This window comes from Musca autumnalis, unplaced genomic scaffold (assembly GCF_047663935.1).
Source record: "Musca autumnalis isolate F117 unplaced genomic scaffold, ASM4766393v1 scaffold_3, whole genome shotgun sequence".
Taxonomy (NCBI): Eukaryota; Metazoa; Arthropoda; class Insecta; order Diptera; family Muscidae; genus Musca; species Musca autumnalis.
This window is the reverse complement of record NW_027411866.1, coordinates 244481457-244502326: the sequence shown is the minus strand read 5'-3', so window position 1 is coordinate 244502326 and position 20870 is coordinate 244481457. Positions and strand designations below refer to the sequence as shown.

Below are 20870 nucleotides of genomic sequence, written 5' to 3'. Positions count from 1 at the left end.
TTCAAAATTGTTTTTCAAAGTATTCTCCAGCGTGATGTATACACTTTTGCATGCGTTCAAACCACTTGTCTAAGCACTTTTTCCAATCCGATTAAAACACCTCTTAAATATGGGGTTTCAACGCTTCAACAGCATCTTATGGCGACGAATATCGTTGACCACGATTTTTTTACATATGCGGGAATAAAATAAGTCGAAGTGACACTGGTTTGAGCAGATTCCAACGAGAACAAACTTCACGGCACACCGTGACTTTTTACCACCCGGTGTTGATGCTGTATCGAATGTATGCTGGTGAAAGAAATGCCCAAGGATACCTATATCTCACCATATGTCACATGACGATCTTGCATTACCAATTCAATAGCGGCATTCTGGCACAACGGCCGTTTGGAAGACCTTCACGACCTTTGTCTTTGAGCGAACGTCGGCCGCAATTGATTTCATTAAATCAGTTTTTATACCCCACACCACTATGTGGGAAGGGTATTATTAGTTGGTTTTGGCCAAAAGGTTTGTAACACAGCGAAATAATGTTCATATACATATACCTATACATACCAAAACAAGCAAGAGCGGCGTTAACTTCCGCCGGGCCGAACTTGTTGATCTATACCGACAAATTTCTGGCTAAATGCCAAATTTCCGATATTTTCCGTACGCTTTTATTGGGGATATGCGACTACACACAGTGGATCCACTGGTATGGAGAAAGTGGCCAGAAATATTTAGAGTGTAAAAATCAAGCCAATACGCCGGTTACAGCTTTGTGCTGCTGCGAAGATTGTTTTAAGAAACCATGAGCGTAACATTCTCCCCACTTTCCCCTCTGGAGGGGGTATATGGTAAGAATTGCTTAATAATGTTAATGCAAAATGACATGTACAAAGGTCCCGATTATCTTATGATGCAAAAATAGGTTTTGGGAAACAAAACAATCTCCAAAACAACATAAAGTCCAACCAGTTAGCGGATTAAAAAATTCAACATTTTTGTTTGAAAATTAGTAAACATTTTTAATATAGATCTTATAACGCTCTTCCTGAAAGGCACCTACTGCCAACGTAAAACAAATATGGAAGAAGATTTCTTAATCTTGCCACTGATGCCAATTATGTTAAAGTACGTGGTCAGATAACAGAGTTATACGCTAATATATCCATAGAAACCTTATTCTAGGGCAGCTTTAGTCAGCGACCCACCATTTATAGTCTGGCACTAGATGGCACCTGATTTTAATACTGAATAATCTTAAAGCCATGACCTACTTTGGAAAACTATTCCCAAGGTATATAATCGAATTGGCATTACAAAATACACTAAGAAAATATGCAGCTAACCAGGATTCCACAACACTCTAAATCACTATTTTTTAAAGAAAATTAAGATGTTACCACCTCCTTCAAAATCCACTATAATATTTTGCTATAAGTATTAGTTTCGCGATATTTTGAATATGTGTACTTGCACTTAAAATATGTGTATTGCACAAAAAATATTAGTCAAATATTCCGAATTTTGAAGCTATTCTTAAGAAGATCGCGTTCGAATGAAACAAAAACTAATATATTTTTAAAAAGGTCCATGTCATAGCTATCAGAGTTGCCAGATGTTGTACCAAAATTTTGACATTCATTTTTTTATTTTTGGTCAATGGATTGATCCACTGTGTGACGTACAGACGCACATGAAAATCGAGCCTCCCGATTTTCACTTTAAGTTTTTTATCCACGTTTTTTGGACATTTTGGCATATAACGGCCAAACCATTTAGATTTTCGATCCAACACTAAGACAAACATTGTAAGACAGAAAATTTTAAGACGATCCAACACTAAGACAAAACAAGTAAGAAAATTCTATAGTCGGACGGAGCCGACCATGGGATACCCTATACCACTATCCCTAGACAATCGCTCTCCACGGAACTTCTTTTCAATGACTGTAAAAATTTAATTATCAAATATCAGAGATGTAATGTATAATACTTGTGACCAAAACCAAAAAGTTATCTAGCATGACATAGACATTTTTCTAGCAGGAGAATTTTCACAGCTTCAACATTTTCATTTGGCCCGTTTATATAGGACTCGCGATTTCCAAGCAAAATCGTGAAAACCAAAGAACCAAACAGTCCATTTAACCCGCTAAGTGTTATCTGATCTTCACGTTGGTTTGTACGCTTCTTCTTCATCATAAACTCAAACTTTGTTTAAAATTTTGCGGGTTATTGTTTTAACCTACAGAGCCGCTACAAAATTGGTTAAAATGTTGTTTTTGGTCCATATCATCCCCTGAACATTTCACGATCATCAGCAAAAACTAATCATTTCTATTCTGGCCCGAACCCAACCTCCTTAAAAAATTCGTTACGATCGGTCCATTATTGCGGCCTTAAGCTTGTTTACAATTTTTAATGGACGGACACACATCGCTAAATCGCTTTATCTCGTCGAGATATGAATTTTGGCATACCAAATAAGGGGTCTAGGACGAATATTTCGTGGTGTTACATAAACTTTTGGAGAGACAATATGTAGCATGGGATAAAAATGTGGTTCTCTACACAGGGTGTTTTTTTAAGCTAGATAGAACTTTAAATTGTAAAAAGTAACACAAAAAATTTAATTTTGATGAAACTTTTTTTTATTTGTTTCAGTATACTCTGACAAATCATCATGAATAGACTCACGCTTTAACAACGCTACGAAATTATCCAAATTTACTTTGAAAATCAGTCGTCGATTCGCGCAACTTATAGACGACTTCGTCATTTGTATGGCGTACATAATCGTCCATCTGAACAAGCCATTCGTTGGCTTAACGGGTTTGTTAATAAGCAAAATTGCCGCATATGGAGTGAGACCAATTCACAAGAGACCCTACAGACTCCATTACATCCAGAAAAATGCACCGTATGGTGCGGTTTTCACGCTGGTGGCATCATCGGACCTTATTTCTTCGTTACGGTCAATGGAGATCGTTACCGCACCATGATCAATGATTTTTTGTTTGAAAATATGGATGACATTGATCCGGAGGAGATGTGGTTTCAACAGGATGGCGCTACGTGCCATACGGCGAACGCAACCATCGACTTATTGAAATCAAAATTTGGCGATAAGTTGATTTCGAGAAGTGGACCTGTCAATTGGCCTCCAAGGTCGTGCGATTTGACACCTCTCGATTATTTCCTGTGGGGCTACGTGAAGTCACTGGTTTATGCTGATAAACCAGCAACAATTGATGCCTTGGAGGCCAGCATTGTTCGTGTTATTCGTGACATACGGCCAGCAGTGCTCGAAAAAGTGGCCAAAAATTGGATGTCCAGAATGCACTTCGTCAAGAACAGCCGCGGTGCCCATATGCCCGAAATCATTTTCAAATGTTAATGTCACGTATTGATCTTTCGAATAAAAACAAAATTTTGATTACAATTTAAATTGGATATTTTTGCTATTTTTACCATTAAGAACCGTTCATAGACATTTCGCACATTCCAGAAAGTTGTTTATTGAAGCCTTTGCTACACTATTGTGGTTGATGGTTTTCTTGAATTTTGAACGGTTTAATATCTATGCAGCAGAATCCTAGAAAAGAGGATAAAAATACCAATTGTTTTGCTATTTTGACCATTAAGATCCATTTCTACAGAGTTCGTATATTCTAGAAAGATGTTTATTGAGATCCGAGGAACATTTTTGTAGTTGATTGTTTTCTTCAAATTTGATCGGTTTGAAAGCTGTATAACAAAACTTGAGAAAAATTTTAAAAGAAATGTGACCATGGCGATTTTGACCTTGCAGATGAAGCTTGACGGGTTATATGTGTTTACAATTTTTGTTCTTTAAGACAAGAGCTACAACTTTGCCTCTGAGATAAATTCAAATTTCCTAACGGTTTGGAAGATATAGTCCTGACTAAATGACTTTTTTTACATCAAAGCCTCAAACCCTTGGAGGCCTATAACCGCGAAAGTTGATGAGATAGGGAAAAACGGCGAGACACGTGTCTTCTCATTTTTGGTGTTGTATCACACTGCGGTGTCAGAATATGGTTAATAATTTTCGTGTTGCATAGTGTTATTATCATAAATTTTGTTTTGAGGGTATTTATTTTTAGCCCATACAACTCGCTACTTGATGTTAGTCTATCAACAAGATTTTGTTGACCTGATATGCTGTCGGATATTAATGTAGTATCATCAGCATATCTGATATTATTTACGTAATTGTTGTTTATCAATATACCTTCTTGAATGCCATCTACTGCTTCGTGAAACATTTTTTTGGAGTAAATGTTGCTACATCTTCAGTTAAATCTCCATTTATGTTGACTTGGGCAGTCTGGTGCCAGTACAAGCTTTTAATACATCTTATCTCTTTCTCATCGATTCCAGTTGCTGTGAGAATTTCCATGAGTTTATCATGCTGCACAGTGTCGAATGCTTTTTCGTAATCTATAAAGCATAAAAATACGTCTTTATGGACATTTCTGCATTTTTGAACGAGTATTTGTATGCAGAATAAAGCCTCACGGGTTCCCTTTCTTTCCTTAAAACCAAATTGAGTTTCTCCCATTTCCTTTTCACATTTCTCATATATTCTCTTCTGGATAATTTTAAGAAAAATTTTAAGATCATGACTCATTAAACTAATGAGACGATAGTCATTGCTTTTTTTGGCATGGGGTTTTTTTGGTATTGTTATGAAGGTGGATTTTAGCCAATTCTGTGGGTATATACCAGTATCGTAGATGTAGTTAAACAGTTTTGTCAGTAGCTCAATGTTGCTGTTATTTAGCATTTTTATACCCTATACCACAATGTGGAAAAGGGTATTATAAGTTTGTTTTGGTAAAAAATCATGTAACACCGCGAAATATTCGTCGGAGACCCCCAATGTGGTATACCAATCTTCATATCTCGACGAGATAAAGCGATTTTGAGATGTGTGTCTGTCCGTCCGTCCGTCCGTCCGTCTGTCCATTATAAATTGTAAACACGCTCCAGGCCGCAATTATGGACCGATCGTCACGAAATTTTGTATGGAGGTCGGGTTCAGATAAGAATAGATCCCTATTCTTATTGGTGATGATCGAGAATTATTAAGCGGGTGAAATGGACCAAAAACTAAATTTTTATCCGATTTTGTAGCGGCTCTGTATGTCGCAATTATAGTCCGATCGCCTCGAAATTTTAAATAATGTAAGATTATATGACAAAGAAGAAGCTTGCAATTTGAGATGGTGATCGGATGATATTTAGAGGGTTAAATGGACCACAACTTTTGTGTGAAAATTGTGAAAATTTTTAATATACCGGTAATATCTTTATTCCTGGACCACACATTCCGCCCATATAAATAATATTTGGAAGGACAACGCTTGCCCTTTCAATTGATGCCAATAATGTTGATTTATGTAGTCAGATAACAGAGTTACAGCCTAATATATCGAGTGTTTTGCTTGTAATGTAATCAAAATCATACTAGAGGTCGCAATTATAGATCAATAGTCACGAAATTTTGCACGAGGTAGGGGCTTAAGTCGAAGAAGATGCCTACAATTTTTGATGATGGCCTGATATTATTTAGCGGGTGCAATGGACCATTACTTTTGTATGCTAAATAAAAACATTTTATTTTTGGTCCATATTTGAATCCCTGGAGGCCATATACCGGCAAAGTCGCCTATATATGAACAATTAACTACCGATCTTTCCTCTGATGAAAATTGCAATAATATGTGTGCTTGGTAACGGACCTACTACCTAAGATATAATGAGTTTTGTGAAGAGAACTACATCTTCCTCCCATGCTACAAATTTCCTCTATCATGACAGACAAATTCCCAGTTCTTACAAATTCCGTGGAACCTGTCCAATTGTTCAAAATTTAAAGATGTAGCAGAAATTGCTAAACAACGCCAATTTTCAAATTTAAGAATATTTCTTAAAATGTACTGTATATAATTGTTCCACAAACATCCCAGTAGGGACAAGGGAGCCTTCTCTCATGTCAATCAGAGCACCCCTATTAATATCAGCTCAATGATATGTCGACAGCGGAATTTTATGCAACACCTATTTTTGTAAAACTTGCATATTTTTGGCTTCTAATTAAATTCCAATCGAAATATATCACATATGCAAAAATATGCGAAATGTATAAATTATGCATATGCAAATATTATTTTTGCATATGGAAAATTTCTGTATTTCACATATTTTCGTGTGCTACATATATTTCAATAATATCTTCTAAAATATTTATGTGTACATTTTTCTGTTTGAAATTCACTTCAGACAAGTCAATAAAATAGAGAAATCTCTAACCAGAGCCACAATCTTCAACATGTCGAAAATTGTGAGCTTTCGTTGTATGGGAGCTATATGAACGCTTAGACCTATACCGACAAATTTCAGATGGAAAGTTGAATACCCCCAATGAAGACTTAATACCAAATTTTAGCCAATTCGGAGGGATATTGAGACCATAACCTTCAAAGTACAGAAAATCGGTAGGTTCTGGTTATGGGAGCTATATGAAGACGTGGACATATAACGACAAATTTCAGGTGGAAAGTTTTTTTTTACCTCCAACGAAGACTGAATACAAAATGTCAGCCACTTCAGTTTGATATTGAGGCCACAACCCTCAAAATACCGGGTATCGGGAGATACGGTTCTATGGGAGCTATATGAAGACCTGGACCTATACCGATCAATTTCAGGTCGAAAATTGTGATGAACGAATACTTAATACAAACTTTCAGCCAATTCGATGGGATACTTAGGGCACAAAGTCTTGCATATGGTTTAGCATATATGTCAAAATATGCAAAAAATTAGGTCCAGTCCGTTCTAAAATTACTTATTGGTGCCACCATAGTACAATTGTTTGCACACCCGCCTTGCACGCTGAAGGTCGGGCGTTTGATTCCCGGCCAGCAAACATCAAATTTCCAACGATGGCAAAATACCCCTCAGTAAAGTTGGCGACATTTTCTGAGTATTTCAACCATGTACTCAACTACAGGTGGTGTTTTAAGACATACCTTTCGGACTCGGCGATAAACAGTAGGCCCCATACTATTGCTGTAATATGAATCGTGGTACACGCCCTGTCCCTTCTGTGATGTTTGTGGAACAATTATTATATTGTTATTTAAACTTAATGTGATAAGGTTGCAGACTCCAAAAATTTATTTCTTACAATGAGCTTATTTGTCCAAAAGAAACTTTGATTTGCTGAAAGCTAACTCGCAGGGTAGTGGTGTAGGGTATCGTATGGTCGGCCCTGTCCGACTATAGCCTTTGCTTACTTGTTAATAATTCAATTGGAATTTCATCAGGCCCTGTAGCTTTTCCATCTCGAAGGGATTTTATTGATGATTCTACTTCATTATTTGTGATGCTGTTTCCTGTCATATAATCTGATGCATTGTTAACGTAGCTTGATCTGTTATCATCCTTAAATAGTGTTTGGATATATTCTTTCCAGATATGTTTCTTTTCTGCAATTTCAAAGACCGGTTCATTGTTGTTATTGAAAAGGATAGATGGATTTGTATTCCTATATTGTCCAGATGCTTCTTTCAATTTCTTATGCAGGTTGAAATCGTCATGTAGGCTCATAAGTCTTTCAATTTCCTGACATTGAGTATTTAGGTGATTATTTTTAGCATTACGTATATCCCTTTGAATTTCTCTATTTAGTTCCCAGTATTTTTTCATAGGATTCCGCTGTCTACTAATAATGCAAGCTAATGCTGATGGTCTCTATATGTATGTATGTATGTACGTACATATGGTACACATTGTTCTGCTTTACAAGATACATAATTCATTAGGAAAAATCAATTAGAAGAAACGTTTAAAAAACAATAATTATACAATTAAATAAAAGAAACTAATTTAAAAAATAAAAAAATAATTTCAAAATAAAACAAAAAATTTATACTTTTTTTACTTTTTGTTTATTTCGTGTTGCACAATTCCAGATCTTTCTACAAAACCTACTGAACCGATTTTCCTGATATTGTAAGAGAATGTAGCCCCCTGTGGAAAAGGGTGCATTTATTGTTGAATATTTAAAACAATTGAATATCAACGAGAAATGGGATTGCTCAGGAGAAATTAGAAGACGCATAGAAATGGCAAGAGACGCTTTTTATAAATACAAAAAAATTTTGTCAAGTCATGATATTAATCTCACAGCAAAGCGACGATTTATAAAAACGTATGTTTGGTCAGTTCTGCTATATGCCGTTGAGACATGGACTTTAAAATCAGCAGACATAAAAAGATTGGAGGCATTCGAAATCTGGATATATAGGCGTGTACTGAGAATATCATGGACTGATTTCATACCAAATGCCGAAATCCTGAGAAAAATGCACTGCGAGAGGGAGTTGATCGATTTGATAAAGAGAAGGAAGACAGCATACCTAGGACATATTATGAGAAACCCCAAATACAAATTGCTACAAAATATACTACGGACAACTATTGCTGGCAGACCGGAAAGTGGAAGAAAAGAAACGATATGGCTAGACAATATCCAAGCATGGACTGGAATTCGGGATTCTGTAAGACTTCTAAGTGATGCTAAAGACAGGGATGCCTTTGCAGAGATCCTGAAAAACATATGAAATTATAATATCTTAAGCACATAATTAATTTTTGCAATATTGTTTTGGTCGCCTATAATTCGAAAACCGAATTGTCAAATAAAGAAGAAGAAGATTTAAAACAAACATTTGTAATAAACCGATTTAATCTTGTATTTAGGTGCTTCTTTTGGGCTTAAAGTACCGACCACTCCTGTTTTATTATTATTATTTTTCCAAAGCTACTGAACCTAAAATTTTCAGGAACGTCCAGCCCACAGTGGATCCACTTGTATGGAGAAAGTGGCCAAAAATATTTCCCGTGTAAATATGAAGTTAATGTGCTGGTAACAGCTTTGTGATGCTGCGAAGAGTGTTTTAAGAAACCACGAGCGTAACATTCTCCCCCCTTTCCCCTCTGGAGGGGGTATACGGTAAGAATTGTTTTATGCTGTTAATACAAAATTACATGAACCAAGGTCCCGATTATCTTATGATGGGGAAACAAAACAATCTCCAAAACAACATAAAATGCAACCAGTTTAACGGATTAAACAACAACATTTTTGTCTGAAAATTAGTACAATTTTTAATATAGATCTTATAGCGTTCTTCCTGGAAGGCACGTACCGCCAACGTAAGACTAATTTGGAAGAAGATTTCTTCATCTTGTCACTGATGCCAATTATGTTAATGTACGTGGTCAGATAACAGAGTTATACCCTAATATATCCATAGAAACCCTATTCTAGGGCAGCTTTAGTCAGCGACCCACCATTTATAGTCTGGCACTAGATGGCAGCTGATTTTAATACTGAATAATCTTAAACCCATGAACTACTTTGGAAAATTATTCCCGAGGTGGGCACTGGTGGGCATCGTGACTAAAACCTTAGGCCAAATTTAAGTATATGATCGAATTGGCATTACAAAATACACTAAGAAAATATGCAGCTAACTAGGATTCTAATTAAGCTATTACCTCCTTCTTCAAAATCCAATAAATAATGTTTTGCTATACGTATTAGTTTCGCAATTTTTTTAATATATTTACTTGTACTTAAAATATATGTAGGTTGTACTCACAACAAAAAATATCAGTCAAATGTTCCGACTTTTGAAGCTATTCTTAAGACGATAGCGTTCAAATGAAACCACAACTAATATATTTTAAAAAGGTACAGATTTGCCAGATGTTGTACCAAAAATTTTGACATTAATTATTTTTTTTTTTGCCAATGGGTGGATCCACTATGCAATGGTGGTTGTACACCGATCAAATTTTATTTCATCGTGCCCGAAGTCCCGACCACGGTCACGTTTTAATTATGTTATATTACGAAAACTAACAAACCGATTTCCATGAAATTTTGTGAAATGCACCGTGGTAAATGTAGGCACGAATTTCGAAAGTGGCACGCTATCTCCCCTACTATGAAAAACGTTATATTTATAAATTTCCTTCAATGGTGAGGTTCAACGGACCATTATCCATGCAAAACTAAAAACATAGTTCGACTTTACCATTTTTTAATATTTATAAATAGATCGTTTTAGGACAAAGATGGGAGACATGGACGATAATAAATCTTAACAACATCAATGGGCGAAAAAGTCCGTAAGAGAAAAGAAAGGTTACATACAAAATCTGTTGATAAATTTAAAATCTTCAATAAATAACTAGGTTTGAAGAAATGATGTAGAAAATACTTATTTTGGAATTGTAAAGCATAAAGTTATTAAAATCAATACGACCGACAGGCCAGCATCGCGGACCCGAGTCTGCTATTTATTAAATATAATTGTACTCCCCACTTGACATATTCTACTTCTACAAGGAATAAGCCTTGACATTGCCTGGTAGCTTAGTACTACCATAAGAGAAAACTGATTATTCCATTTACTTACCTTTAGTTTCCCTTCTAATGAAAATATAAAGACACAATTATTGATACATAGATTTGTTTTTGTTATCATTTTATTTCACATCATATTCCAGATAATAGCATCGGATATTTTTAATTCTTCAGTTTATTACAAGTTTTTGTTTTCTTTAAAATCGACACCACGTTTTCGTTATTTAATAATACATCCGAATATAATTTTTAGCATTGTTTCGATAGTGAGAATAAACCGATTTATTCGTTTTATCATTCAAAACATTGAAATGCTTAAATAGTCTAAATACAATGTCAATATGTCTTGATTTAGGTTTTATTTTTTATTATTATTTAATTTTGGATTTGTTATTATTTAAAGTAAATTCTAAAGTAAATTACTATGTTTTAATATTGACTAGATTTTGTTTGCTTTTTTTTAATATTTTATATTGATAATTATTTACGATTTTAAAATTCGTTTTTTTTTTGTTTTCTTATATACAAATTAAAATATTAAAATTAGTTTTTTTTTAATGGTATCGTCTTATCTTTGGCTACATTTAAATGACATTTATTTTAATTTTTTTCTTATTTTTTTTCTTTTGGTTTATATCAATTTTTAATTTATTTTTATTTATAAAAAATTATTTAACAAAAATGTATAATTGCACATTAATTCACATAAAGGAAAAAATATATTGCATTTTCTTGCATCGGCTATTTACAGTACATATTTACAATTACAAAAGTAGGGTTCCACACATGGACGTACGAAGAAGGGAGGAAATTCCATGATCTTAAAATTTTTGGTTTGCAAAATTTCACAATTTGATCTTATCGTCCCCAAAAAGTTTCCTATATTATTTTTCTTTGATACATCAGTGGACCCACAAATCTCCCACAAATGTTTCTAAGTATTTATTTGTTGGTCTACGAATTACAAAATGTGGTACTTCAATTTTCCAAAAAATATTCAAATTGGACATTTCAAGGTTGACAAATATAATTTTTTGGAGAAAGTCAAAGGACGAATAGGTTTTACTATTTTCTGGTTTTAATAATTTTATCTACGGAATAAAAACGAAGGAATTATAGAGAATTCTATATATTTTGTTAGGAACTTAGATGCGCTCTATAAGTGAAGTTGTCAGATTTTCTTTTCTGGCATTTTGTTATAGGAATTTAATAACACTCAATTAACAATATTACCAATTATTCTTATAAAAATTATTATAATACAAAATAATTTAACTAAAATCTTACAAGGTTTGGTTTAGGACTAGCTGCACTGCAAACATTTTTGTTATATTATTTTACTTAAGACAATTATTTACATATGTATTTACACACGCACCCAAATCTTCACATTCTGATAATATACCACAACATCTGTTTGTTCTTCTTCTTCTCCCACCTTCCTACCAGTGCTTGCTCTCTGTTGCCACACCTGTCGTTGCCGCTGGATCCTCTGAGGGATTCTCGTAACACTATAGCACAGCAGAGCCGCACCAAAGCACCTGACCTCAATATGGCCGCCAAACACTACCGTTATCGCCAGGGTTATGGTGACCACGGTGGGCAGCCAAAGCTGTCAACTGGCGATTAGTGTTGCCATCTTCAATGTTACGCACCGAAGCGCCACAATTGCCAATCAAAGTCAAGTCACCGGGATGTGTTACCCCACCACCAGACATGATGTTATGTTGCTGTCTCACTCCCACATTGCTTATGTGATCCATAACACTTTGCAACTCGCCGTGGACCGTTGAATTGGGCGATGTGTGTGAGGGTAAGGAGTGCGAGTGGAAACCATGTGATTGATTTGCAGCAGTATATAGCTGGCTATACAATAAACTGGCCGGTAAAACAGGATACAGAGAACCATTGCAACCAGCACCCGCAGCCCCACCATGTCCACCACCAACACCCACACCCGTGCCGGTGGCTCCACCATAACCCGCCGGATTTTGACTTTGATTAACTAAATTGGTAAAGTTGGGGTTTGCACCGACCAAGGAATTATTGGCTGAACCGTTGGAGTTACTGTTGGTACCACCATTTGTGGCCGCATTTCCATTGGCACCACCCAAATTGGGGGTATTTGTCGATAAGAGATCTTCCTGTACCGGCGACTCAGCTTGTGATGAATCACTGAGACTGCGAGGCCCGTTTTGACTGGAGTGCACATTGTAATCGTTGTTCGTGTTGTGATAACGTGGCACCAAAATCGAGTTGGCACCCGCCCCAGCTGCTCCATTAACTGTTGATGAGATGGCTGTTTGACCCGTCGAACCCAACAGACTGTGATGAGTCATTTGCCCAGTTGTGGAACCCACCAGACTGCTTAAGTGTTGATCCAAATCTGAAGCTGTCGAATCGGGTAACACTGGAAAGAAAAGAAACAGAAAAATCGATTTTTTAATAAAATAGTTATTTATGTTCTGTTTTTTTCGATTATAAAGAACGATGCCCATAAAGAATTTACCTTAAAATAAACAAATCACAATTTTTAGGATTTCACAAATGTTGATGTTATACTAAGCCTTCACCAATCGATTTGTGGAAGCGGATTCTGCTTCGGGACGAAGTAGAATGGTTGATCCTATGGGAAGTAGCAACTTCCGACTCCAGCTTGGCGTACAGACTTCAAATCTGGTGTGAAGAATCATACATTTTCAGTGATATAAGTAAATAAACCGTATATGTCCCTAAAGCAGGAGTTACTCTCTTCACTGCATTATTTTGGACCACGCCAAATCGTTTATGTGAGATCCCATATGGCACTTATTTTTTTTACTGCACCATAGTCGTATACCTCCCTTGTATTTTCCCATACAATATAAGCAACCAATGGGTTATCCTAACTACGTAATTTAAGTTAAAAGTACTAAAAATACGCAATTTTACAATTTCCGATCTGAGTTTTCTATATTTTTCAAATATACAGTTTGGCAAGTAATTGTTTTCAATATAAGAAAACGAACGCTTTTCATGCATTAATTAGTGAAAAATGACAAAAAAAAAAAAAATTTGATAAAAATGTCGAGTTTTTTGCAAAAATTAGTTAGTCGAATTGTTTAAGACCAGAATAAAAGAATGAATAAAAATTAGCCCACGTACTTCAACTATAATAACCAAAACTAATAATTAACATGTTATACAAGGTGACAAACAAATGTTTTCAAAATGTACTGAAGGTTTCAAAATACCAAATTTTTTCGGTAAATACTTAAAAATCATGAAATTTTATGACTTTTTTTGTTAATAAGGATTAACTACTAACAAGTATCAACAATATTAGGTATATAATATCCCTATTAAGAGGGTTATCATATCGCTCATTTACTCAAAGAGTGACACATTTAAAAAAATCCAGTTTCGAGAAAAAAGAGTTTTTTTTGACTTTGACTGCCTAACTTAAAAATAATATTAAGCAAAAAATAGAATAACCACTTGGACCATATTTAGCAAACAGGTAGCCAGATATCAGTGCTAAATTTCTGTGCATGATCAAGCATGATTTGCAGTGTTTTAGTGCTTCATAAACTCAAAAATCTGTTTTGTTGAATTATGCCAAACTCGTAGTAAATTAGCTGTAACTCGATGAGTTTTAGAGATATCAGCATGAAAATTTGACACAAGATAAAGGAGAAGTCGTAGAAAAAATAGAAATTGCTAACTCAGAAAACGCACTTTTTGAGTTATGCGCGATATGAGTAAATGAGCGATATGATCCAAGGGGGTACCAGATCGTATTACATGTAAACAATACGATTTTGAGATGTGTGTCCGTCCGTCTTTCCGTCCGTCCGTCCGTCTGTCCATTACAAATTGTAAACACGCTACAGGCCGCAATTATGGACCGATCGTCACGAAATTTTATATGGAGGTCGGGTTCAGATCAGAATAGATCCCTATTCTTATTGGTGATGATCGTGAAATATTTAGCGTGTGAAATGGACCAAAAACATAATATTTATCCAATTTTCTAGCGGCTCTGTAGGTCTCAATAATAGTCCGATCCACGCGTAAATTTAAATAAGGTAAGAGTATATCACAAAGGAGAAGCTTGCAATTTGAGATGGCGATCGGATAATATTTAGAGGGTTAAATGGACCAAAACGTTTGTGTGAAAATTTTTAATATACAGCTTATATCTTAATTCCTGGAAGTGACATTCCGGACAAGTGAGATATACTTGAACGTGGAACGCTTGACCTTTCAATTGATGCCAATTATGTTTGTGTGCATGATCAGATAGCAGAGTTACAGCCTAATATATTTCGTTACTTGTTTGTAGTGTAATAATAAACTCGCTAGAAGTCGCAATTATACATCAATAGTCACGAAATTTTGCACCGGGTAAGAGTATAGGTCGAAAAATATGCCTACAATTTTGAATGATGATCTGATATTCTTTAGCGGGTGAAATGGACCATTACTTTTGTATGAAAAATATAAACATTTTATTTTTGGTCAATATTTTAATTCCTTGAGGACATATGGTAACATGGGGCGCCTTCGCCACGTTTTTTTCAAAATGTTCTCATATCGACATCATTTAAGTTTTTCCAAATATTATTTTTGGTAAGAATATTAGCATGTCTTGACTATAAGTTTTGATATATAAATGATTATAATTTTATTTTTAAAATATTATTTTTGAGAATTTACAAAATGTCTAAAAAGTGGCGAAGCCTCCCCACCCATGGGGTAGCTTCGCCATCGTCATTGGACATGTAGCAACGTACTCTAAAACTCGCATTTACCATACTTCCTCCCCAAATATCAACATTATGCATAAAAAGAACATGTTTTCTATTTAATAATCAAAAATGATTCTAAAATTTACAAAAAGAAACATATTCTAGCCGTTAATTGAAGTAGGTACCTTGAATTTAGGCATACAAATGAAATTTTTGCCAAATTAGATAGGTTTAGCACAATATTTAATTTCAACTTCACATTATAGCGTGGTATATCAATAGCATAAACAATTTAAGTTAAACCTGACATATTTCTCACATTAACCCACAACACCCCTATCATGGCGTAGCCGCCCCACCCCCTACATAGTTCATAATATGAATATATTGACATTTATAATTACTTTTATCATGCAAATTATTTGGATTTATATTCTTCAGTAGTTGTCTATTAACGGTATAAAATATAATTTTGATATCACAAAAGGTATACAAGATATCACAAAATATACCTACCATGAATATTTTTCTCAATACCCCAAAAACATGAAACTGCGTGCATCAGCAATCATATATTTGATAGAAATGCCAATTTTTGGGAGATGAAAGATCTGCTTTAAACTCACAATTTTCCCTTTAACGGCATTTCTGTAGCAGTTATAATTATCAAGAAAATCGGTGCTGGCGAAGGCGCCCCAGTGGCGAAGCCGCCCCATGTTACCATATATATTTCGCAAAGTAGCCTACATATGGAAAAAATACTGACCTTTTCTCTGATGTAAATTGCAATAAAGGGTTTGCTAGATAACGGCCTACTGCCTAATATATAATATATATAATAACATTTTTATTCCATGCTACGTATTGTCTCTCCAAAAGTTCGTCCTAGACCCCTTATTTGGTATGCCAAAATTCATATCTCGGCGAGATAAAGCGATTTAGCGATGTGTGTCCGTCCATTAAAAATTGTTAACAAGCTTAAGCCGATTGTAATGAATTTTTTAAGGAGGTTGCGTTCGGGCCGGAATAGAAATGATTAGTTTTTGGTGATGATAGTGAAATGTTCAGGGGATGAAATGGACTAAAAACTAAATTTTAACCAATTTTGTAGCGGCTCTGTAGGTCAAAATAATAACCCGCAAAATTTTAAACAAAGTTTGAGCTTATGATGAAGAAGAAGCGTACAAACCAACGTGAAGATCAGATAATACTGAGCGGGTTAAATGGACTGAAACGTGTGAAATTGGTAAAAATTTCAATAACGTAGCGGTTAAACAATGGAAGTAGTAGTACTACATAAGTGGGCTTCAATACATTTTAGTTTGTGTGAACTAAATTTTCCTTTCCTGCTACAAAAATGTCTTTGTCATGCTAGATAACTTTTTGGTTTTGGTCATAAGTATTATACATTACATCTCTGATATTTGATAATTAAATTTTCACAATCATTGAAAAGAAGTTCCGTGGAGAGCGATTGTCCAGGGATAGTGGTATAGGGTATCCCATTGTCGGCTCCGTCCGACTATAGACTTTTCTTACTTGTTTATGTATGCATTTATGCTGGTCTTTAACAATTCGACTAATTCGTGCAAAAAAACCCGACATTTTTATCACAACTTTTTGTAATTTTTCACTAATTAATGCATAAAAAGTGTTCGTTTTCTTAGATTGAAAACAATTACTTGCCAAACTGTATATTCACCACAAATTTTCAAAAGCTGTTTAAATGGAGCGCTCCGTATGAATTCATAACGAAAACCCATCAATAAAATATTTATAGTATCACAACGACAATCTGGATAAAATTTGTAAAATATAGCCCTAAACCCTATATCAAAAACAATTGCTGCTCAGAATGTTATTTGTTATGGTTACAGATTTCTTTTGTTCTGAGACTCGTAGTGAAATTTGATTTGGAACATTTCTTCTTTTTACCATATCCCCAAAAACTTAAAGATTTTGTTAGATTTTGATCCAGTATGGAATTATGTAAAATTAACAGTTCAAAATTAAAAAAATAATTTCATTCTAAAATATATAAATTTGTAATCAATAAAAGACAAGTTTTTTGAGCTTGAGGTCTGTTTTGTTGTTGTTTTTATTTTCTTTCCAATATTTCGCAATTCACTGAATCTACAAACATAAATTGATATTTAAAATTATTTTCACAGCATAGTTTTCGATTGCATTATTGAGCAAAAAACAAAACAATACCAACAAAGATTATAACACAGAAATAGGCTTACAAGTAAATTGAGTGTCAAATTAACTTAAAACTATGATAGACTTCACCATCATCGTCGAATGTAAATATTGCACTGAGTTTACTTATTGCACTTCTTCTTCTGTGTTAAGTGACGGTAGCAGAAAGGCGAAATATTGGAAAGAAAATAAAAACAACAACAAAACAGACCTCAAGCTCAAAAAACTTGTCTTTTATTGTCAAATAGAAAGGTCGAAGAAATCAACAAAAATCTAAATTTGTAATCTAATTTTCTTAAGAAAATAGTATACCTAGATGTATTGTATATTCTGAAACTCATAGTGAAATGTTTCTTCTATTGATACTTTTCACCTAGAACCAAGTTTTATATTACTTTCATGTAACTCGAAAAAAGAAGGAAAAAATTTAATAAAAAAAAATTGGGAAATGTTTTTTCAGCAAGATTGGTACTGATATCTTCATGATATATAAAATAAATAGAAATTCCATTTCTTTAGTGACTCATAGTGAAATTTGACGAAGAATATTTTTGTCTCTGACGTCATCTCTCTAAAGTTTTGTGGGACAATTTTGAATAAACTCAGACTTAAACTCAGACTTAACCCTAAAACGTGTATTTAATTTTTAGAGATTCCTGGCTACTAGATAAGATTTACAGATTTGGTGTATTCTGAGACCTATAGTAAAATTTTATGGAGAATAATTTTGTAGAATATTTGGTTTTGATATGATCACATTTTAAAAGAGTTTTTGAATGATTTTCGATAAAAGGACCAAAAAGACCCCTCTGATGAACTGCACGCGGGTTAAGTTTTTTGACAAAATATTCACCACATCCTCCTTTGTAAAGTTGCCAAAGACACTAGGTACGTAAAATAGAAGGATTCCAAGATTTCTTACTTCGAATATTTCGAAAAAAACTAGAAATGGGCGGAACTTGCCCCGCCTACTTTGGTTACTTTCCGATGTAAATTTTAAAAACGCCGATACACGTGCCTCGTATTTTTAGCTCTACTTTCTTAATATACTCAGTTTTAATTGTAATTTTTTTGTTCTCGTACAGTTTTTTTTTTTGTTGGTAGATTTTTGGAGAATAAAGATAAATTTTTTCGTTAAACTCGATATTTTGACTGTGAGCTGTCAATCACAATTTCTTTAAACTGATTTTTTAAAATTCTGTTTTGCTAAAATACAAGCTTATTAGGTACTTAAAATGCCCAGAAACACATTCGAAGATCGGCCATTTACCACAGAACTGTACAATATTTTTCAAAAAAAAAAAAAAAAAAAAATCCAAAAGTACTTGTAGTATAAGATGTGCTATTTAAAATGAAAGAACGAACTAATTAAAAACAATTCATGAAAAATGTGTTTTTTGATCTGCACCGCTAGGGATAACCCCCTTAAACACGTGAAAAGTTAGGTTTAATAACGTGACCGCTGCATTGCAAACCGCCCCTCTGATATTACTTCCAGTATCAATACAAAACTACCATATCAGTGCATAATCCTAACTTCATGCATAATTACAACTCCATTCATACATTATTTAAACATCAGTTTATTTCCTGGTTGTCTCGCCTTACAAATAATTCTCATTCACTCCGTAAACCCAGATGGATAAGATGTTTAGTTTTCGTCGCTGATTTTGTCGAGTGCTGGCGTTAACCGACGTCAAGGAGAAGACGTGTGGCATTGTCCGCAGTCCTATTCGACCGAAGACTATATCAGCCATCGACCTTCGTTCGCTCCTGTCGATTCGTTCGCTCCTGCCGATTCGTTCGCTCCTGTCGATTCGTTCGCTCTCTGCGATTCGTTCGCTCTGTTGTCTAACTATACCCGACTCTTTTCTTTACAGAGCAGCAATTGGAACCGAACCGAACTCAACAGCCGAAGACTACCGAGCCGAACTCCACAGCCGAAGACTACCGAGCCGATAGCAATCCGAATAACACCGAGCCGTGCGATACCACAACATCGGAAACTGCCGACCCGAGTATTGCCGAGTGAGGACCGCCTATCAGAGGATTGCCGATCTCACGGTTGCCGAGCCAAGTGTTATCGACGGACTGTCGACGGCCAACCCCATCAGGTATTAGCCGATTATCGCCTATTTGCTACCGACCAATTCGAAGCTGTTTCAACTTCCAACTTTACCAACATATATTACAACATCAGCTAATCTCCATACTGTCAGAATCGTATGCTTACGAAGTAATATAAATAAAACACTGAAGCACACTTCCATCGTGCCTCATTTACTTAAGGTTTGTGGGTCCTTGAGTCGACCCTTGTAGCGGCTGAGCTAACCTCAGCCTCCGATAAAACCACTCGTTATAGTTTTTGTGATGAAAATCGTTGCGAATATCCTTATTTTTTTCGTGGCCAATCAAAAGTGAATAGTTTTGTGAGGTTAAACAGTCAAATGCGAAAAAATTGGTACGATTTATACGAAATTACGAATTATCGAGGGGACCAGAATGACATTTTTACAGTGTTTTATTTCACTTTCTTTGCTGTCCGTTTAGTTCCCGTTTAGTAACTGATTTTCCACACCGTTGCAGTTGACCAATCGAACTAAAACTTTGCACAGTTTTCAGATTTGGATGACAATACATGAATTTGAAACCAAAATCAATATGGGTCCATTTTTTCTTATAGCCCCCATATAGTGGTACCAGCCGATTTCAGGTATTTTGAAGATTTTATCTTAACTCCAAATGACAAGTGACAGCCAACACTTGTCATTTGGAGTTCCTAATGGTACAGAAACCTCCCCCAAAAATGTTGGAATAAGGTGAAGGTTTTGATATAGCCCCCATATAGTCGTACCACCCGATTTCAAGTATTTTAAGGATTTTATCTTAATTTTTAGCCCGACTTGGCTGTCACTTGGCGAGTTCCAAATGGTACAGAAACTTCCCCACCAACAATTGTGGACATACATTTAAATGTTGGTATAACCCCTATATAACGGTACCACCCGATTTCAGGTATTTTAAAGTTTTTATCTAAATTGTCGGCCTAAAGTGGCTGTAATTTGGTTATGTGGTTCCAAGTGGTCAAAAAAATGCAGTGCACATGTACACCACGAACTGTTATTTTTTAATTAAAAACAAACTCGCGTGTCGACAGTGAGCGTTGAACACACAACCCTAGGATTTATAGTCGGACACACACTCACTGTGCCACCGTCCTCATTACTTAGAGAGGAGCAAAGTAGGTTTGCCTTGTAATTTTTTTAAGAAGTATCCCATTACTTTTCAGATTACTTGCAATGGGAAAAGAAGCTTGTTTACATTACTTTGTAATGGGTTACGTAATGAGTAATGGATCCGAATTTTTGCTGGGTACTTATTGAGGCAAAGCGGTAAATTTCTTTCTGGTTTTAAGTGCATTTATAAATAAAAAAATTGTAACTTATTTTTTAGCTATTTTTTAAAGGTACCGG

At 35.0% G+C, this 20870-nt stretch overlaps 1 protein-coding gene across 2 annotated transcripts in view; it reads right to left on the bottom strand.

Annotated features, from left to right (window-relative positions):
• Positions 1-11069: 11069 nt before the first annotated feature.
• Positions 11070-20870, bottom strand: part of RunxA (RUNX family transcription factor Runt related A) — a 184557-nt gene continuing 174756 nt past the window's right edge. For both annotated transcript variants that reach the window (XM_073973465.1, XM_073973464.1), the window contains exon 6: positions 11070-12875. In XM_073973465.1, the coding sequence (XP_073829566.1) occupies positions 12013-12875 (863 nt within the window). In that variant the 3' untranslated portion in view covers positions 11070-12012. The remainder of the gene's footprint in view (positions 12876-20870) is intronic.